The sequence below is a fragment of the Hordeum vulgare genome, chromosome 6H, assembly GCF_904849725.1.
Source record: "Hordeum vulgare subsp. vulgare chromosome 6H, MorexV3_pseudomolecules_assembly, whole genome shotgun sequence".
Lineage (NCBI taxonomy): Eukaryota > Viridiplantae > Streptophyta > Magnoliopsida > Poales > Poaceae > Hordeum > Hordeum vulgare.
Window position 1 is genome coordinate 492,627,735 of NC_058523.1, and position 21,931 is coordinate 492,649,665.

General features: G+C 45.7%; 1 protein-coding gene across 1 annotated transcript; it reads left to right on the forward strand.

Annotated features, from left to right (window-relative positions):
* Positions 1-213: 213 nt before the first annotated feature.
* LOC123406030 (keratin-associated protein 9-8-like) lies at positions 214-1,290 on the forward strand. The gene has a single exon (XM_045099533.1). The coding sequence runs from the start codon at positions 316-318 to the stop codon at positions 1,012-1,014; it is 699 nt and encodes a 232-aa protein (XP_044955468.1). The 5' UTR covers positions 214-315; the 3' UTR covers positions 1,015-1,290.
* Positions 1,291-21,931: the final 20,641 nt, after the last annotated feature.

Below are 21,931 nucleotides of genomic sequence, written 5' to 3' on the forward strand. Positions count from 1 at the left end.
CGCGCAGTAAAAAACAGGCCACACAGTGACGATCACGGGTGAGCTGGCATTGCATGCAGCAGCCTTCTGTTCAACAGAGAGCCTGCCGACACATCACGGTCGACCGCGATATAAACGTGCGACTAATTAATTATTTTCTCACCATCTGAGATCTCCACTCGCTCGCGGCGGCCTATAAATAAGACCCTCATTTCCACTCTCATGGCAAGCCAGCGCCCAGCACGACACAAACACACCTCCACTGCTCTGCTCTAAGTAGCTAGCCAAGCTTTGCTCACTTTCACTTGCGACTTGCAAGCTTTGCTCCTGAAACCAATGGCCTCCACCGCGGCGCTCCAGGCGGCCATCGTCTGCACGCTGCTCCTGTTCGCCGGACAGCTGCTCCCCACGGCCACGCCGGCGCCGGAGGCGCCGTTCAGATGCGCTCCAGGCGACGCAAAGTGCCTGGCCTGCGTTGACAAGTGCATGGAACCCTGCCGGCGGGACCCGACCCAGTGTCGTGTGACCCTCCGCTGCGAGCCGCAGTGCGCGGCACATTCGTCGAGCCCCCCGCCGCCACCGCCGCCGCCGGAGGTGCCGTTCAGATGCGCGCCAGGCGATGCAAAGTGCCTGGCCTGCGTTAACAAGTGCATAGAACCCTGCCGGAGGGACCCGACCCAGTGTCGTGTGACCCTTCTCTGCGAGCCGCAGTGCGCGGCACATTCGTCGAGCCCCCCGCCGCCGTCGCGGGAGAGTGGCACTTGTGCCCGGACCAACGCCAAGTGCCTGGCCTGCGTCAAGAAGTGCGGGGATAGATGCCGGCGGGACCCGACGCAGTGCCGGATGACCATGTACTGCGAGCCGGGATGCGCGATACAGACGTCGAGCCACCGCCCGCCAAAGGACATCTGCGGCCCAGCCAAGGGGAAGTGCGTGTCCTGCGTTAACAAGTGCAGGGAAACATGCCAGGGGGACCCGATAAGTTGTGGCGGGCTCCTCGACTGCGAGAAGGGATGCGCGCACCAGAAGCAGTAGCTCCTACTGTGAAAGCTAGTCGAGTTCAAGCGGAGGGAGGGCCGAGGCACACGTTAGACGCACTTCCCTTTCTTGCTTTCATGTCATGTCGATCGTGTCGGTCATCGTGGTTGTTTTAGATTTGGTCTATGTCGTGTCGGTGGTCGTTGTTGTTTTACTAGTTCGACTAGGCTTTGGTTGCAGGAGTTGCTTCAAAATAAGGGACCGGATGGATCCCATCCACCATCCATGGGTATGTAATATGTACTGGAAGCAAACGCGCGCGTTGCTGCGCCGTTTGGGTGTTATCATTTGTAAGTTTATTGTTAGTTTAACGTCCCATTTTCTGGTTGAAGCATCCTGTAGTGAATATTTTCTCTTGAGAGAGTTACTTCTAAGTTGGGCACCGCTACGCATCAGACTACTGATGCCCTGCCTCCCATCAGACCTGTCATGAGCCCTCCGATTGATTCAATCTGATGTGTGTGCTGGCCCCTGGAAACAAGCTTGGACAGTTATTTCGTACGTACAAAATCCAGCATTAATTTCCTTCACAAATCATGCCGTTAAGTGGGCCGCTAATTACACGGAATTATTTGAGGATATGCATTTTTGGTCCTTGGATTTAGGATGCAACTTGCAGATTTTAGGGAACTTGCTTTTCAGGAAGCAAAACTTTTAACCAACATGGCAACACCAAATTTGCATCAGATGCATGTGCTTGTACTTTTGTTTGTAATTAGTTATGTTTCCATTAGTTAGAAAATTTGCTTATCTGAATGTCTGCTTCAATATTTTTGATTTTTTTGTCATGTCGGCATATTATGTCTCAGAAGCATCAAGATCTTGTCCCATCGACTAAACAAATAGAGAATTGCTTCATATATCCTTCCATCCAAAATAAAAATATCTTGGATATTTCAAAAGAATCATGATCTTGCTTCTATATGCTTGAGAATTGCTTCAAACCATCTTTTGTCAAAACGGAAAAAAATATTCCACATGTTTCAAAACCATCATGATCTTGCTTCCATCGACAACTACTTCAACCCTTCTTCTGTAAAAAAAAAGAAATATGTTCCACATGTTTCAGAAGCATCGCGATCTTTGCTTGCATCGACTAGAGAATTGCTTTGAAACTTCTTTCGATAAAAAGGAAAAATATTCCACATATTTTGTAAGCATCACGATCTTGCTTCCTTCGACTAGACGACTGCTTCAAACCTTCTTATGTCAAAAAGGAAAATATTCCACGTGTTTTGAAAGCATCACAATCTTGCTTTCATTGACTTGACGACTGATTCGAGCCTTCTTCTCTCAAAAAATAAAAATATTCCACATGCTTCGGAAGCATCATCATCCTGCTTCCATCGACTAGACAATTGCTTCGAACCTTGTGTAGTCAAAAAGGGAAAAATATTCCACATGTTTTAGAAGCATCACAATCTTGCTACCATCAACTAGACGACTGCTTGGAACCTTCTTTTTTCAAAAATGAAAAATATTAATTTCCCATGTTTAGGAAGCATCATAATCTTGTTTCCATCAACTAGCTAGAATTGCTTCCAAAAAGAATATTATTTCACGTCCATTAAAAAGAAAAATATTTCGTCATAGTTACACTAGTTCATATAAATTGCATCCATGGAAGGCGTGATCCATGGCGCTGACGGATAGAAGCTGCAGTGCCCCTGTCCAAGCCCCTCGATCTTCTTCAATGTGTCGTCCTTGGGATGTATATACTCTACAACCTCAAGCGTCATGAGTCATGGAGGAGGTAAGAGAGTGATAAATATGCTTCCAAGAGTATCAACTGTTTTGCATTGTACAGTTGCAACCTCGTCGAATCGGTTTCACTTCCTTCGGTCATCTAGTGATCCTCCGACAGCATGGTTAGGCAACAACACCAGTGGACTGCGGACGCCCGGTTGGAGATAGGCATGGCGCCACGTACGGAGGAGGGGCGCTCTTGCGCGAAGGAAGGAAAGGAACTGGTCGTGCTGCTCGAGGAGAGGAGGAGGCAGGCGCATGCGAGGCCATGGAAAAAGGGGATCTGGGCGCTGCATGCGAGATGGAAGAGATTGAAATCAACAGGAATATCGGGAGAGTGATTAGGGAGATGTTATGGGCAGAGATTTGTTTCTAGACGAGGGAGGATTCTTTTTTCTTTTTTTTAACGTGCATGCACAATTTATGGTCGTCCGATCCCAACTGAATCAAGGCCAGTCCATTGGTCTGGCGTTGGTCTCCTATCAGTCTATAGATAGGAAGTGTTTTCCTACTTCTAACTAGCATACTGCATGTGCGTTGCTACAAAGTCATTAAAAAAAGAAGAAGTTAGGCCACTGACTTAGAAGATATGATCAAAAGGCGCCAGTGATCTGCCGGGGGTTCAAGTTTCATGATTAAAAAGAGAGTAAAATTATGATTAGAGGGATGCGGTAGGCGTCAGGGAATTTTATGTCACAGTAGTTGGTTCTCTGCAAGACTTGATAACAATTAAAATTTAGAACATTGGAGAAGGGATAAGGTATATCACCGTGTTAGATTTACAATTTTGTTTGCTCTCTTATGATAAATATGATATATAAGTTGAAGGATTGGTTGAGAAGAGAAACTAAAACTATTATCCTAAAAAAACTTTCACACAATTTTTAGTTGGAGTTACATTTTTTCATTTCTTATTTGTTCTCTACAAAAATGGTACTCTTACGTTAAAGTAGTATAGTGTATTTGTCTATTTGTGTTAGGTCTCACATATTAGCAAATACAATTATTTATATGTCTATTTTAGAAGGTTGTGTGGAGCAGTGTGTATATTTATTTTGAAGGTTATGGGTCCACAAATGAAATCACCATCAGTTCTAACCTTTATGAGTAGGAAACGTAAACTAAATCACCATGGGCCGTCAACTATGTGTAGTGGCCTAGCAGATGATTGGAAAGTTGAAGCAATTTTTTTTTTGCAAGAGCACTAGTAGAGAAAGGGTTTTTTGTCCCGGTTCGTAAGGACCTTCTGTCCCGGTTTTGGAACCGGGACTAAAAGGTCGTTACTAATGCCCTCGTCCTTTAGTCCGGCCGGTTCTTACACCAATCGGGACAGATGGGCCTCCACGTGGCCTCTGCGGCCAGGCCAGGCAGGGGGGCCTTTAGTCCCGGTTGGTGACACCAACCGGGACCAAAAGGCATGCACGCGTCAGCACCTGGCTGAAGCTGAGTTTTTTATTTTGAAAGGGGCCGGTTTAGGGGTTAATTTAGGTTGTTATATACACCAACCAAGGAGCATCCATGAGCAAGCACAAAAAGAAATAATTTTATCTTTCATCAATGACCATTCATGAGCATGCCAAAATTTCATCAGGCACACCACCATCATACTTAAAAGTGCAGTAGCAGTTCAACACTATCGTACTTAAAAGGTTTACATTATAAAGATTAAAGCTCCATCAGGTTCTTAAGATCTTCACTCCTGCTTCTTCACCTTCTCCTTCATCATCCTGATGCGCTTAGAGCGGCGAAGCCCCAGGCCAGGCTGTGGGATGTACTCCTCTACCAGAATTGACATGGCCCTGTCGCCCAGCTGTGGGATCACCATCGCGAGGCCATCGTCGCTCCTACTTTTGTTGTAGCCAGAGTAGCTGCTACTTTTGCTATAGCCAGAGTCGCTGCTGCCGTAGACATAGCACCTATCGCAGTACTCGCTGCTCCTGCTCCCATTGCCTTGCCAAATGCAAAAAAGTTTTTTTAAAAATGGGTGTGAGACATAGCCTAATGGATAGGAAGAAGAGACAGAGCATACTGGCATCGTCGTCGTCCTGGTAGCGCCTCCGACACATAGTCGTGTCGAACACCTTCACGGCGAACGTGGCGTTGTCGTCGTACCTGAAGACAAGGAAGTACCCGTGCCGCAGGTCGTAGGCACGGACGAACTGCTTCCAGCCATGATCTAGGTACATGCTTCCATCGGTGTCGAACGCCACCTCCACGTCCCACAGCTTGCGAAGCCCGTTGCCGGCCTGCCTCAGCTTCATGTTCTGTGGCCGATGACCGTCCAACATCTTCACAAAATTGTCCGGCAGCACCTGCCTGCTGGAGGATTTCTCAAGTATAATCGTGAAGAACTCCATCTCTGAAAAGCAGCAGAAGAGACCAATTACTACCCTTTACAACATTGTCAGTACTCGCTGCTCATGCTCCCATTATCTTGCCAAATGCAATTTTTTTTAAAATGGGTGTGAGACATAGCTTAATGGAGACGAAGAAGAGACAGAGCATACTGGCATCGTCGTCGTCCTGGTAGCGCCTCCGACACATAGTCGTGTCGAACACCTTCACGGCGAACGTGGCGTTGCCGTCGTACCTGAAGACAAGGAAGTACCTGTGCCGAAGGTCGTAGGCACGGACGAACTGCTTCCAGCCACGATCTAGGTACATGCTTCCATCAGTGTCGAACACCACCTCCACGTCCCACAGCTTGCGAAGCCCGTTGCCGGCCTGCCTCAGCTTCATGTTCTATGGCCGATGGTCGTCCAGCATCTTCACAAAATTGTCCGGCACCACCTGCCTGCTGGAGGATTTCTCAAGTATAATCATGAAGAACTCCATCTCTGAAAAGCAGCTGAAGAGACCAATTACTACCCTTTACAACATTGTCATACAACATCTACAACAACATGATCATCAGTATTAGGTAGGACTATTCTGCATAGTGCTCTCCAATTTTAGCATTCAAAGTAGGAGTACTTTTCTAATTTGAGCATTCAATAAGCAAAACCAAATCATAAAATAAAGTAGTATTCAAATTAGCATGCATTCAATTATAAGCAAAACTACATCATCTCTTGTCATACATATAGCATCACTAATACAGCTAGAACCGTAGCGCCCGACGGATATCGTCGCGGGCGGTGGACACCCAAAGAGAAGGAACCATCACAGGATCATAGCTCCAGTGAGATCCCTGAAGAACCTGCCAGGTATTGGAGAACCTGCCCTCCAATGCAACCATGTAGCGACGGACGTGCTCGTCCTCCTCGCTGACACGGTGACGTACCACCTCCGCGGTGTCCGGAAGCCTCGGCACCGTCACTGGCCCACGCGACCGCCACCAAACAAGGATCGGGTCAACAACGGGGTGTCTCCTCACCAACCTACGCTCCCCGGAAGGTAGCACCTCCCAATACCAGTCGGGCGGAGCCCAGTCCCGGGCAGGGCCCCTTTGATGAAGTAGGTGTCCTCCGCCGAGTCGACGACGAGGATGCGGGATAGGCATCGTAAAATGAACTAAAAAATAAAGTAGTTCTATTAATTTTCTTGCTAAAAATAAACTACTTCTATATATAGTAAAATAAAGTAGTTTTATTAAATCAACTAGTTCAACTACTAAGCACTTACTATAAATAAATAAAACCAAAGCTATATTCACTATGGTGGTAATACTAGTTGTTAATTATGTGTCTCATATTGCACTACAACTAACAATCTAATGAACAAGAATTAATATATGCCATCTTTTGGTTGGTAACAACATTAGATTAATTCAACTACCATAAGTTTTGCCAAAGTGGCAGAAATGTTTATTCCAATGAGCAAAAATTGCATATCTAATCCCATTGCTCATGCAGGACAACATAGGATAAGCATATCAAAGGAAATGATGTTCCTAGAGTATCCGAAATGCACAAGTATCCGAAATGCTGAAGTATCCGATATGCAGGACTACCAAAATAGGTCGAAATGCACAAGTATCAGATTCGTAGGACTACCAAAATAATGCTATATGTTTCTTCTATGTTCGTGCCTACAATAATTATTTTTATCCTATAATTGTCACTTCTTTTTCAACAGTAGGCATTATTCCATGGAATTTCTAACATAAGTACTTGTACCTGTTATGGAAAAATGTCAATATCTCCTTCCTTGATCTTAATCAACTAATACGCGAATTTATTTTCTTTAGGTATTACCAGATGCATACTATCTAGATAACATCTTGCAAACTAGAACACAAACATATGGTACAAGAAATTAAAAACATTGTTAGTTTAATTTAAAAAAAGGTTTCGAACAAAGATCTGGATGACTACAAATTTAGAAATTACAAGATATTGTTGTTGTGTATTAGTTACGAATAAAAATCCGAGCTCGTCTGTTCTAATCCTAACCAACAGAAGAAATTGGAGTGAAAAGAGATATGTAGGACCGGCCCTGCCGGCGAGGGGAGAGGATGGGGGCGCTGAGCGTGGCGTGGGGAGAGGAGGGGCGCTTGCTGACGGGAGGAGGCCGGCCGGAGCTAGAGGAGGAGAGGGAGGAGTGGCGGCGGATCTCACTGTGGGAAGCAGAGGAGGGCGGGGTTGCTCGTTAGCGGCCAGATGGAGGAGGCGCAGGCGGCCAACATAGGTGGCGGCGACGACGAGGACGGCTTCGCGGGCGGCAGCGTTTCTGGCAGCGTCGGCATCGGTGGGGGGCAGGGGCGGCGTCGGCGTCGGGATCGAATGGAGAGAGGGGAGAGATCAAAATTTCTAAACTGCCGCTTATATAGCCCCACCTTTAGTCCTGGTTGGTGGCACCAACCGGGACCAAAGGTCTCTTTTCAGCAGCCCGACGGGCGGGAAGGGGGGCATTGGTACCGGTTGGTGTCACCAACCGGGACCAAAGGTCTCTTTTCAGCAGCCCAACGGGCGGGAAGCAGAGGCATTGGTACCGGTTGGTGGCACAAACCGGGACTAAAGGTCTCTTTTCAGGAGCCCGAAGGGCGGGAAGCAGAGGCCTTTGGTCCCGGTTGGTTGCACCAACCGGTACCAATGCCTCCCTTTAGTCCCGGTTGGTGCCACCAACCGGGACCAAAGGCCTTGCGCGGTGCGGTGCTATGTTTAGTCCCATCTCGCAAGCCGAGAGGGGCTTGGAGTGGTTTATAAGCCCTGCCGAACCAACCACTTCGAGCTCCTCTCTACTGCAGGCTTATGGGCCTAAAATCACTCTCTGTGCTTGTGGGCTTATTGGGGCTACTGCGGGCGTGCATCCTGGCCCTAGTAATGTGTTTCTAGTCGTATGCACGCCGTGGTGGCCGTGTAGGTGGCACTTTTTTTAAAATAAATTCCTGTTTTTTGCTTTCTTTTTTGTTTCTAATTACTTATTTATTTTCTTTTACGATAATTATTTTTGCTACTAAAGTTTGTAACAAAATTTTAATTATTTATTTATTTTCTTTTATGATAATTCTTTTTTGCTTTTAATGTTTTGAACAAAATTCTAATTACTTATTTATTTTCTTTTATGATAATTCTTTTTCTATTAAAGTTTGTAACAAAATTCTGTATAATTTTAGTTTCAATAATACTAGAGGTTTATAAAAAAATTAGTTGATTCCTTTAATTTTAATTTTTTCTGAGTGGTTTTTTCTCTCTTTTTTGTTTCTAATTACTTATTTATTTTCTTTTACGATAATTCTTTTTGCTATTAAATTTTGTAACAAAATTCTAATTACTTATTTATTTTCTTTTATGATAATTCTTTTTTGCTTTTATTGTTTTGAACAAAATTCTAATTACTTATTTATTTTATTTTATGATAATTCTTTTTGCTGTTAAAGTTTGTAACAAAATTCTATATAATTTTAGTTTCAATAATACTAGAGGTTTAAAAAATCTTTTTAGTTGATTCCTTTAGTACCAGTTCTCAGGCTGTTACAATGGCATTTTATTTGGTACAGGTTTTATGGCTCGGGCCCCACGAGCACCTTTTAGTACCGGTTCGTGGCATGAACCGATAAAAGAGTTTTTTAGTTGATTCTTTCTGCAGCTATTTTTTAGTCCCACCTCGCCAAGCGAGAGGCACTCGCAGCGGTTTATAAGCCCTGAGTGTAGAGACGATGAAGGGAGAAGTGCAGTGCTCACCTGCACGTTGGCCTGAAGCTAAGCAACGTGAGGTGAGCATTGCACCTCTCTTTTATTTTGGCATGGTATCATCATTTCATCCACATAGCATATTGTTGGAATTATGCCCTAGAGGCAATAATAAATATAGTTATTATTATAATTCCTGTATCAAGATAATCGTTTATTATCCATGCTATAGTTGTATTGAATAGAGACTTATATACATGTGTGGATACATAGACAAAACACTGTCCCTAGCAAGCCTCTAGTTGGCTAGCCAGTTGATCAAAGATAGTCAGTATCTTCTGATTATGAACAAGGTGTTGTTGCTTGATAACTGGATCACGTCATTAGGAGAATCACGTGATGGACTAGACCCAAACTAATAGACGTAGCATGTTGATCGTGTCATTTTATTGCTACTGTTTTTTGCGTGTCAAGTATTTGTTCCTATGACCATGAGATCATATAACTCACTAACACCGGAGGAATACTTTGTGTGTATCAAACGTCGCAACGTAACTGGGTGACTATAAAGATGCTCTACAGGTATCTCCGAAGGTGTTCGTTGAGTTAGTATGGATCAAGACTGGGATTTGTCACTCCGTGTGACGGAGAGGTATCTCGGGGCCCACTCAGTAATACAACATCACACACAAGCCTTGCAAGCAATGTGACTTAGTGTAAGTTGCGGGATCTTGTATTATGGAACGAGTAAAGAGACTTGCCAGTAAACGAGATTGAAATAGGTATACGGATACTGACGATCGAATCTCGGGCAAGTAACATACCGAAGGACAAAGGGAATGACATACGGGATTATATGAATCCTTGGCACTGAGGTTCAAACGATAAGATCTTCATAGAATATGTAGGATCCAATATGGGCATCCAGGTCCCGCTATTGTATATTGACAGAGGAGTCTCTCGGGTCATGTCTACATAGTTCTTGAACCCGCAGGGTCTGCACACTTAAGGTTCGACGTTGTTTTATGCGTATTTGAGTTATATGGTTGGTTACCGAATGTTGTTCGGAGTCCCGGATGAGATCACGGACGTCACGAGGGTTTCCGGAATGGTCTGGAAACAAAGGTTGATATATAGGATGACCTCATTTGATTACCGGAAGGTTTTCGGAGTTACCGGGAATGTACCGGGAATGACGAATGGGTTCCGGGAGTTCACCGGGGGGGCAGCCCACCACGGGGAAGCCCATAGGCATTGGGGGTGGCGCACCAGCCCTTAGTGGGCTGGTGGGACAGCCAAAAAGAGCCCTATGCGCCATAGGAAGAAAAATCAAAGAGAAAAAAAAAGAGGAGGTGGGAAAAGGGGGAAGGACTCCTCCTTCCAAACCTAGTTGGACTCGGTTTGGAAGGGGAGATCTCCCCCCCTTGGCTCGGCCGAAGTCCTTGGGGGGTCCTTGGACCCCAAGGCAAGGCTCCCCCTCTTCCCCCTATATATACGGAGGTTTTAGGGCTGATTTGACACAACTTTGCCACGACAGCCCGACCACATATCTCCACGGTTTTACCTCTAGATCGCGTTTCTGCGGAGCTCGGGCGGAGCCCTGCCGAGACAAGATCATCACCAACCTCCGGAGCGCCGTCACGCTGACGGAGAACTCTTCTACCTCTCCGTCTCTCTTGCTGGATCAAGAAGGCCGAGATCATCGTCGAGCTGTACGTGTGCTGAACGCGGAGGTGCCGTCCGTTCGGCACTAGATCGTGGGACTGATCGCGGGACGGTTCGCGGGGCGGATCGAGGGACGTGAGGACGTTCCACTACATCAACCGCGTTCACTAACGCTTCTGCTGTACGGTCTACAAGGGTACGTAGATCACACATCCCCTCTCGTAGATGGACATCACCATGATAGGTCTTCGTGCGCGTAGGAAAATTTTTGTTTCCCATGCGACGTTCCCCAACAGTGGCATCATGAGCTAGGTTCATGCGTAGATGTCTTCTCGAGTAGAACACAAAAGTTTTTGTGGGCGGTGATGTGCATTTTGCTGCCGTCCTTAGTCTTTTCTTGATTCCGCGGTATTGTTGGATCGAAGCGGCTCGGACCGACATTACTCGTACGCTTACGAGAGACTGGTTTCATCGCTACGAGTAACTCCGTTGCTCAAAGATGACTGGCGGGTGTCAGTTTCTCCAACTTTAGTTGAATCGGATTTTACCGAGGAGGTCCTTGGATGAGGTTAAATAGCAAATCATATATCTCCGTTCTGGTGTTTGTGTAAGTAAGATGCGATCCTACTAGATACCCATGGTCACCACGTAAAACATGCAACAACAAAATTAGAGGACGTCTAACTTGTTTTTGCAGGGTATGCTTGTGATGTGATATGGCCAACGATGTGATGTGATATATTGGATGTATGAGATGATCATGTTGTAATAGATAATATCGACTTGCACGTCGATGGTACGGCAACCGGCAGGAGCCATAGGGTTGTCTTTATAACTAACGTTTGTGCTTGCAGATGCGTTTACTATTTTGCTAGGATGTAGCTTTAGTAGCAATAGCATGAGTAGCACGACAACCCCGATGGCGACATGTTGATGGAGATCATGGTGTGGCGCCGGTGACAAGAAGATCGTGCCGGTGCTTTGGTGATGGAGATCAAGGAGCACGTGATGATGGCCATATCATGTCACTTATGAATTGCATGTGATGTTAATCCTTTTATGCACCTTATTTTGCTTAGAACGACGGTAGCATTATGAGGTGATCTCTCACTAAAATTTCAAGACGAAATTTTGTTCTCCCCGACTGTGTACCGTTGCTACAGTTCGTTGTTTCAAGACACCACGTGATGATCGGGTGTGATAGACTCAACGTTCACATACAACGGGTGCAAAACAGTTGCGCACGCGGAACACTCGGGTTAAGCTTGACGAGCCTAGCATGTGCAGACATGGCCTCGGAACACATGAGACCGAAAGGTCGATCATGAATCATATAGATGATATGATTAGCATGGGGATTCTTACCACTGAAACTATGCTCGACTCATGTGATGATCGGACTTGAGCTAGTGTAAGTGGATCATGAACCACTCAAATGACTAGAGAGATGTACTTTTTGAGTGGGAGTTTAGCGAATAATTTGATTAAGTTAAACTCTAATTATCTCGAACATAGTCTAAGTCCACTTTGAATATATTTGTGTTGTAGATCATGGCTCACGCGAAAGTCACCCTGAACTTTAATACGTTCCTAGAGAAAGCTAAGTTGAAAGATGATGGAAGCAACTTTGTAGACTGGGCTCGTAATCTTAAGCTAATCTTACAAGCTGGGAAGAAGGATTATGTCCTTAATGCTGCGCTAGGAGATGAACCACCCGCTACGGCTGATCAGTATGTTAAGAACGCTTGGTTAGCACGTAAGGAGTACTACTCAGTAGTTCAATGTGCAGTCTTGTATGGCTTAGAACCGGGACTTCAACGTCGCTTTGAGCGTCATGGAGCATTTGAGATGTTCCAGGAGTTGAAGTTTATCTTTCAGAAGAACGCCCGGATCAAGAGGTATGAGACCTCCGATAAATTCTATGCTTGCAAGATGGAGGAGAACTCGTCTGTCAGTGAACATGTGCTCAAAATGTCTGGGTACTCAAACCGTCTAGCTGAGCTGGGGATTGAACTCCCGCAAGAAGCTATCACTGACAGAATCCTTCAATCATTGCCACCAAGCTATAAAGGCTTTGTGTTGAACTACAACATGCAAGGGATGAACAAGTCTCCCGGCGAGTTGTTTGCGATGCTGAAAGTCGCAGAGTCTGAACTCCGTAAAGATCATCAAGTGTTAATGGTGAATAAGACCACTAGTTTCAAGAGAAACGGCAAAGGCAAGAAGGGTAATTCAAAGAAGAGCGGCAAGCCTGTTGCCAATCCGACGAAGAAACCCAAAGCTGGACCTAAGCCTGAAACAGAGTGTTACTATTGCAAGGGTATGGGTCACTGGAAGCGCAATTGCCCCAAGTATCTGGCTGATAAGAAGGCGGCCAAAGAAAACTTAGGTGTATTTGATATACATGTTATTGATGTGTACTTAACCGGCTCTCGTAGTAGTGCCTGGGTATTCGATACCGATTCTGTTGCTCATATTTGCAACTCGAAACAGGAACTGCGGAATAGACGAAGGCTGGCGAAAGATGAAGTGACGATGCGCGTAGGAAATGGTTCCAAGGTTGATGCAATCGCCGTCGGCACAGTTTCACTTCAGTTACCATCAGGATTAGTTAGGAACTTGAATCATTGTTATTTAGTGCCTGCGTTGAGCATGAACATTATATCTGGATCTTGTTTATTGCGAGACGGTTACTCTTTTAAGTCAGAGAATAATGGTTGTTCTATTTCTATGAGTAACATCTTTTATGGTCATGCACCCAATGTGAGAGGATTGTTCATATTGAATCTTGATAGTGATACACACATACATAACATTGAGACCAAAAGAGTTAGAGTTAACAATGATAGCGCCATATTTTTGTGGCACTGCCGCTTAGGTCATATTGGTGTAGAGCGCATGAAGAAACTCCATGTCGATGGAATTTTGGAGTCACTTGACTTTGATTCACTTGACACGTGCGAACCATGCCTCATGGGCAAGATGACTAAAACTCCCTTCTCCGGAACAATGGAGCGTGCAAGTGACTTGTTGGAAATCATACATACCGATGTGTCTGGTCTGATGAGCGTAGAGGCACGCGGCGGATATCGTTATTTTCTCACCTTCACTGACGATTTGAGTAGATATGGTTATGTATACTTAATGAAGCATAAGTCTGAAACATTTGAAAAGTTCAAGCAATTTCAGAGTGAAGTTGAAAATCATCGTAACAAGAAGATCAAGTTCCTATGGTCTGATCATGGGGGTGAATATCTGAGTTTCGAGTTTGGTGCTCACTTAAGACAATGTGGAATTGTTTCACAGTTGACACCGCCTGGAACACCACAGCGTAATGGTGTGTCCGAACGTCGTAATCGTACTTTATTAGAGATGGTGCGATCTATGATGTCTCTTACCGATTTGTCATTATCATTTTGGGGTTATGCATTAGAAACAGCTGCATTCACTTTAAATAGGGCACCATCAAAATTCGTTGAGACGACACCATACGAACTGTGGTATGGCAAAAGGCCAAAGTTGTCGTTTCTTAAAGTTTGGGGATGTGATGCTTATGTCAAAAAGCTTCAGCCTGAAAAACTAGAACCAAAAGCGGAAAAGTGCATCTTCATAGGTTACCCAAAAGAGACAGTTGGGTACACCTTCTATCTCAAATCCGAGGGCAAAGTGTTTGTTGCTAAAAACGGAGCTTTTCTCGAGAAGGAGTTTCTCTCGAGAGAATTAAGTGGGAGGAAGATAGAGCTTGACGAGGTTGTCGAACCTCTCATCCCTCTGGATGGTGGCGCGGGGCAAGGGGAAACCTCTGTCGTTGCGACGCCGGTTGAGGAGGAAGTTAATGATGATGATCATGAAACTCCGGTTCAAGTTTCTGTCGAACCACGCAGGTCGACGAGACCACGTGCTGCTCCAGAGTGGTACGGTAATCCCGTCTTATCAATCATGTTGTTAGACAACAATGAACCTGCAAATTATGAAGAAGCAATGGTGGGCCCAGATTCCAACAAATGGCTAGAAGCCATGAAGTCCGAGATAGGATCCATGTATGAGAACAAAGTGTGGACTTTGGAAGTACTGCCTGAGGGCCGCAAGGCTATTCAGAACAAATGGATCTTTAAGAGGAAGACGGACGCTGACGGCAATGTGACCGTTTATAAAGCTCGACTTGTGGCAAAGGGTTTTTCACAAGTTCAAGGAGTTGACTAAGATGAGACATTCTCACCCGTAGCGATGCTTAAGTCCGTCAGAATCATGTTAGCAATAGCTGCATTTTTCGATTATGAAATCTGGCAGATGGATGTCAAAACGGCGTTCCTTAACGGTTTCCTTAAGGAAGAGTTGTATATGATGCAACCCGAAGGTTTTGTCAATCCTAAGAATGCTAACAAGGTGTGCAAGCTCCAGCGATCCATTTATGGACTGGTGCAAGCATCTCGGAGTTGGAACAAATGCTTTGATGAGGTGATCAAAGCATTTGGGTTTATACAAGTGGTTGGAGAATCTTGTATTTACAAGAAAGTGAGTGGGAGCTCTGTGGCGTTTCTAATATTATATGTGGATGACATATTGCTGATTGGAAACAACGTAGAGTTTTTGGAGAGCATAAAGGATTACTTGAATAAAAGTTTCTCTATGAAGGACCTAGGAGAAGCTGCTTACATTCTAGGCATTAAGATCTACAGGGATAGATCAAAACGCCTGATAGGACTTTCACAGAGCACATACCTTGATAAAGTTTTGAAGAGGTTCAAAATGGAACAGTCCAAGAAAGGGTTCTTGCCAGTTTTACAAGGTGCGAGATTGAGTAAGACTCAGTGCCCAGCAACTGATGAGGATAGAGAGCATATGCGCTTCGTCCCCTATGCTTCAGCCATAGGTTCTATCATGTATGCAATGTTGGGCACTAGACCGGACGTTAGCCTGGCCATAAGTATGGCAGGTAGGTTCCAGAGTAATCCAGGAGTGGATCACTCGACGGCGGTCAAGAATATCCTGAAGTACCTGAAAAGGACTAAGGAGATGTTTCTCGTGTATGGAGGTGACGAAGAGCTCGCCGTAAAAGGTTACGTCGATGCAAGCTTTGACACAGATCCGGACGACTCTAAGTCGCAAACTGGATACGTATTTATTCTTATTGGGGGTGCGGTAAGCTGGTGCAGTTCCAAGCAGAGCGTCGTAGCAGATTCTACATGTGAAGCGGAGTACATGGCTGCCTCGGAGGCGGCTAAGGAGGGTGTCTGGATGAAGTAGTTCATGACGGATCTTGGAGTGCTGCCAAGCGCACTGAATCCAATAACCTTGTTCTGTGACAACACGGGTGCCATTGCCCTAGCAAAGGAACCACGGTTTCACAAGAAGTCCAGACACATCAAACGACGCTTCAACCTCATCCGCGACTACATCGAAGGGGAGGACGTAAATATATGCAAAGTGCACACGGATCTGAATGTAGCAGACCCGCTGACTAAACCTCTTCCACGGGCAAAGCATGATCAACACCAGAACTGTATGGGTGTTAGATTTATTACAATGTAATTCGCATGATGATGTGAGGGCTAGATTATTGACTCTAGTGAAAGTGGGACACTGTTGGAATTATGCCCTAGAGGCAATAATAAATATAGTTATTATTATAATTCCTGTATCAAGATAATTGTTTATTATCCATGCTATAATTGAATTGAATAAAGACTTATATACATGTGTGGATACATAGACAAAACACTGTCCCTAGCAAGCCCCTAGTTGGCTAGGCAGTTGATCAAAGATAGTTAGTGTCTTCTGATTACGAACAAGGTGTTGTTGCTTGATAACTGGATCACGTAATTAGGAGAATCACGTGATGGACTAGACCCAAACTAATAGACGTAGCATGTTGATCGTGTCATTTTATTGCTACTGTTTTCTGCGTGCCAAGTATTTGTTCCTATGACCATGAGATCATATAACTCACTAACACCGGAGGAATACTTTATGTGTATCAAACGTCACAACATAACTGGGTGACTATAAAGATGCTCTACAGGTATCTCCGAAGGTGTTCATTGACTTAGTATGGATCAAAACTGGGATTTGTCACTCCGTGTGACGGAGAGGTATCTTGGGGCCCACTCGGTAATACAACATCACACACAAGCCTTGCAAGCAATGTGACTTAGTGTAAGTTGCCGGATCTTGTATTATGGAACGAGTAAAGATACTTGCCGGTAAACGAGACTGAAATAGGTATACGAATACTGACGATCGAATCTCGGGCAAGTAACATACCGAAGGACAAAGGGAATGACATACGGGATTATATGAATCCTTGGCACTGAGGTTCAAACGATAAGTTCTTCGTAGAATATGTAGGATCCAATATGGGCATCCAGGTCCTGCTATTGGATATTGACCGAGGAGTCTCTCGGGTCATGTCTACATAGTTCTCGAACCCGCAGGGTCTGCACACTTAAGGTTCGACGTTGTTTTATGCGTATTTGAGTTATATGGTTGGTTACCGAATGTTGTTCGGAGTCCCGGATGAGACCACGGACATCACGAGGGTTTCCGGAATGGTCCAGAAACAAAGATTGATATATAGGATGACCTCATTTGATTACCGGAAGGTTTTCGGAGTTACCGGGAATGTACCGGGAAGGACGAATGGGTTCAGGGAGTTCACCGAGGGGGGCAACCCACCCCGGGGAAGCCCATAGGCATTGGGGGTGGCGCACCAGCCCTTAGTGGGCTGGTGGGACAGCCCAAAAGAGCCCTATGCGCCACAGGAAGAAAAATCAAAGAGAAAAGAAAAAAAAGAGGAGGTGGGAAAAGGGGGAAGGACTCCTCCTTCCAAACCTAGTTGGACTCGGTTTGGAAGGGGAGATCTCCCCCCCTTGGCTCGGCCGAAGTCCATGGGGGTCCTTGGACCCCAAGGCAAGGCTCCCCCTCTTCCCCCTATATATACGGAGGTTTTAGGGCTGATTTGACACAACTTTGCCACGGCAGCCCGACCACATATCTCCACGGTTTTACCTCTAGATCGCGTTTCTGCGGAGCTCGGGCGGAGCCCTGCCGAGACAAGATCATCACCAACCTCCGGAGCGCCGTCACGCTGCCGGAGAACTCTTCTACCTCTCTGTCTCTCCTGCGGGATCAAGAAGGCCGAGATCATCGTCGAGCTGTACGTGTGCTGAACGCGGAGGTGCCGTCCGTTCGGCACTAGATCGTGGGACTGGTCGCGGGACGGTTCGCGGGGCGGATCGAGGGACGTGAGGACGTTCCACTACATCAACCGCGTTCACTAACGCTTCTTCTGTACGGTCTACAAGGGTACGTAGATCACACATCCCCTCTCGTAGATGGACATCACCATGATAGGTCTTCGTGCGCGTAGGAAAATTTTTGTTTCCCATGCGACGTTCCCCAACACATATGCAAGAAAGTTGAGAGGGTTACGGCAAAAACTAGATGCACTTCGTGTACAAAATGGACAATCTCTTTCGAAGTATCAGGATTTCATACGGAAACTTGTGTGTTACAACATGCATTTCAAATGAACTACAAAAAGGTTGAAAGTTGGCATGGTATCATCATAATAATTGTGGAGAAAGTCTTCACTTTTTCTTCGCTTGTGTCCTTTCCTTATTGCGCCGTAACCATGGATAATCTTCATCAATTATCAAGATGCTTGGGTCAGCCTTGACTTTGAAGGGAGGAATTTCATGAAACTTCTCGTAATCTTCGGACATGTCTGTCTTGCCCTCCACTTCCACGATGTCCCTTTTTCCTGAAAGAACTATGTGGCGCTTTGGCTCATCGTGTGATGTATTCGCTTCCTTTTTTTTCTTTTTCTCGGTTTGGTAGACATGTCCTTCACATAGATAACCTGTGCCACATCATTGGCTAGGACGAACAGTTCGTTAGTGTACCCAAGATTGTTCGGATCCACTATTGTCATTCCGTACTGTGGGTCTACCTGTACCCCGCCTCGTGACAGATTGACCCATTTGCACTTAAACAAAGGGACCTTAAAATCTACTCCGTAGTCAAGTTCCCATATGTCCACTATGTAACCATAATATGTGTCCTTTCCCCTCTCGGTGGCTCTTTCAAAGTGGACACCGCTGTTTTGGTTGGTGCTCTTTTGATCTTGGGCGATCGTGTAAAATGTATTCCCATTTATCTCGTATCCTTTACAAATCGTAACAGTCGAAGATGGTCCCCTGGACAATGAGTACATCTCATCAAAAACAGTGTTTTCATCTCTGAGACGTGTTTCCAACCAACTGCTGAAAGTCCTGATGTGTTCACATGTAATCCAGTCGTCGCACTGCTCCGAGTGTTTGGAGCGCAGACTGTTCTTGTGTTCATCGAGATAAGGGGTCACCAAGGTAGAGTTCTGTAGAACTGTGCAGTGTGCTTGAGACCAAGAATATCCGTCCCTGCATATTATTGTCTCCCCTCCAAGCGTGCCTTTTACAGTCAGTCTCCCCTCATACCGCGATTTAGGGAGACCTATCTTCTTAAGGTCAGGAATGAAGTCAACACAAAACCCAATGACATCCTCTGTTTGATGGCCCATGGAGATGCTTCCTTCTGTCCTAGCACGGTTACAGACATATTTCTTTAGGACTCCCATGAACCTCTCAAAGGGGTACATATTGTGTAGAAATACGGGGCCTAGAATGACAATCTCATCAACTAGATGAACTAGGACGTGTGTCATGATATTGAAGAAGGATGGTGGGAACACCAACTCGAAAATGAAAAGACATTGTACCACATCACTCCTTAGCCTTGGTATGATTTCAGGATCAATCACCTTCTGAGAGATTGCATTGAGGAATGCACATAGCTTCACAATGGCTAATCGGACGTTTTCCGATAGAAGCTCCCTCAATGCAACCGGAAGCAGTTGCGTCATAATCACGTGGCAGTCATGAGACTTTAGGTTCTGAAACTTTTTCTCTGCCATATTTAGTATTCCCTTTATATTCGACGAGAAGCCAGTCGGGACCTTCATACTAAGCAGGCATTCAAAGAAGATTTCCTTCTCTTCTTTGGTAAGAGCGTAGCTGGCAGGACCTTCATACTGCTTTGGAGGCATGCCGTCTTTTTCGTGCAAACGTTGCAGGTCCTCCTGTGCCTCAGCTGTATCTTTTGTCTTCCCATACACGCCCAAGAAGCCTAGCAGGTTGACGCAAAGGTTCTTCGTCACGTGCATCACGTCTATCGAAGAACGGACCTCTAGGTCTTTCCAGTAGGGTAGGTCCCAAAATATAGATTTCTTCTTCCACATGGGTGCGTGTCCCCCAGCGTCACTCGGAACAGCTAGTCTGTCAGGACCCTTTCCAAAGATTACGTGTAAATCATTGACCATAGCAAGTACGTGATCACCGGTACGCATGGCGGGCTTCTTCCGGTGATCTGCCTCGCCTTTGAAATGCTTGCCTTTCTTTCAACATTGATGGTTGGTCGGAAGAAATCGACGATGGCCCAGGTACACATTCTTCCTGCAGCTTCCCAGGTATATACTTTCGGTGTCAGCTAAACAGTGTGTGCATGCGTGGTATCCCTTGTTTGTCTGTCCTGAAAGGTTACTGAGAGCGGGCCAATCGTTGATGGTTACAAACAGCAACGCGTGCAGGTTAAATTCCTCCTGTTTGTGCTCATCCCACGCACGTACACCGTTTCCATTCCACAGCTGTAAAAGTTCTTCAACTAATGGCCTTAGGTACACATGAATGTCGTTGCCGGGTTGCTTAGGGCCTTGGATGAGAACTGGCATCATAATGAACTTCCGCTTCATGCACATCCAAGGAGGAAGGTTATACATACATAGAGTCAGGGGCCAGGTGTTGTGATTGCTGCTCTGCTCCCCGAAAGGATTAATGCCATCCACGCTTAAACCAAACCATACGTTCCTTGGGTCACGTGAAAACTTAGCCCAGTACTCTCTCTCGACTTTTCTCCACCGCGACCCGTTAGTGGGTGCTCTCAACTTCCCGTCTTTCTTACGGTCCTCACTGTGCCTTCGCATCAACTTGGCATGCTCTTTCTTTTCTGAACAGTCGTTTCAACCGTGGTATTATAGGAGAATACCACATCACCTTCGTAGGAACTCTCTTCCTGCGGGGCTCACCGTCGACATCACCAGGGTCATCTCGTCTGATCTTATACCGCAATGCACCGCATACCGGGCATGCATTGAAATCCTCGTATGCACCGCGGTAGAGGATGCAGTCGTTAGGGCATGCATGTATCTTCTGCACCTCCAATCCTAGAGGGCATACGACCTTCTTTGCTGCGTACGTACTGTCGGGCAATTCATTATCCTTTGGAAGCTTCTTCTTCAATATTTTCAGTAGCTTCTCAAATCATTTGTCAGGCACAGCATTCTCTGCCTTCCACTTCAGCAATTCCAGTACGGTACCCAGCTTTGTGTTGCCATCTTCACAATTGGGGTACAACTTTTTTTGTGATCCTCTAACATGCGATCGAACTTCAGCTTCTCCTTTTGACTTTCGCATTGCGTCCTTGCATCGACAATGACCCGGCGGAGATCATCATCGGGCACATTGTCTGGTTTCTCTTTATCTTCAACAGCTTCCCCCGTTGCAGCATCATCGGGCACATCGTCTGGTTACTCTTGATCTTCAACAGCTCCCCCCGTTGCAGCATCACCGTATTTGTCATCGTCCTCTTCTTCTTTGTCGTCTTCCATCATAACCCCTATTTCTCTGTGCCTCGTCCAAACATTGTAGTGTGGCATGAAACCCTTGTAAAGCAGGTGGGTGTGAAGGATTTTCCGGTTAGAGTAAGACTTTGTATTCCCACATTTACTACATGGACGACACATAAAACCATTCTGCTTGTTTGCCTCAGCCACTTCGAGAAAAATATGCACGCCCTTAATGTACTCGGAGGTGTGTCTGTCACCATACATCCATTGCCGGTTCATCTGCGTGCATTACATAAAATTATGTGTGTCAAAATTAAGAAAGTCAGACAAATATCTATCTAAATTAAGAAAATCAAACAAGTATCATAAAGAAGATAAGAACAAGAGGCTCACCACGGTGGTGTCGGCGACGAGATCGGCGCGGGCGATCAACGGCGGTGAAAACGGGGACGGGGCGTGACGGACCCCTAAATCTAGACAAATCTCGAAAAAAATGGAGCTCCTAGGTCGAGCTTCGAGAGGAGAAAGCTTAACTAGTGTGGCTCGGGCATTTCATCGAACACCTCATGTGCATAGGAGGTGAACTAGAAACCTCGCTGGATTGAAAAAATAGAGCACTGTGGAGTGCTCTGCCGCGACGGTGGGTATATATAGGCAAGTTATTTGTCCCGGTTCGTGGCATGAACCGGGAATTAAACCACCCCTTCTGTCCCGGTTCATGCCACGAACCGGGACCAATGGTTGTGGGCCAGCAGCGAGGACCGTTGGTCCC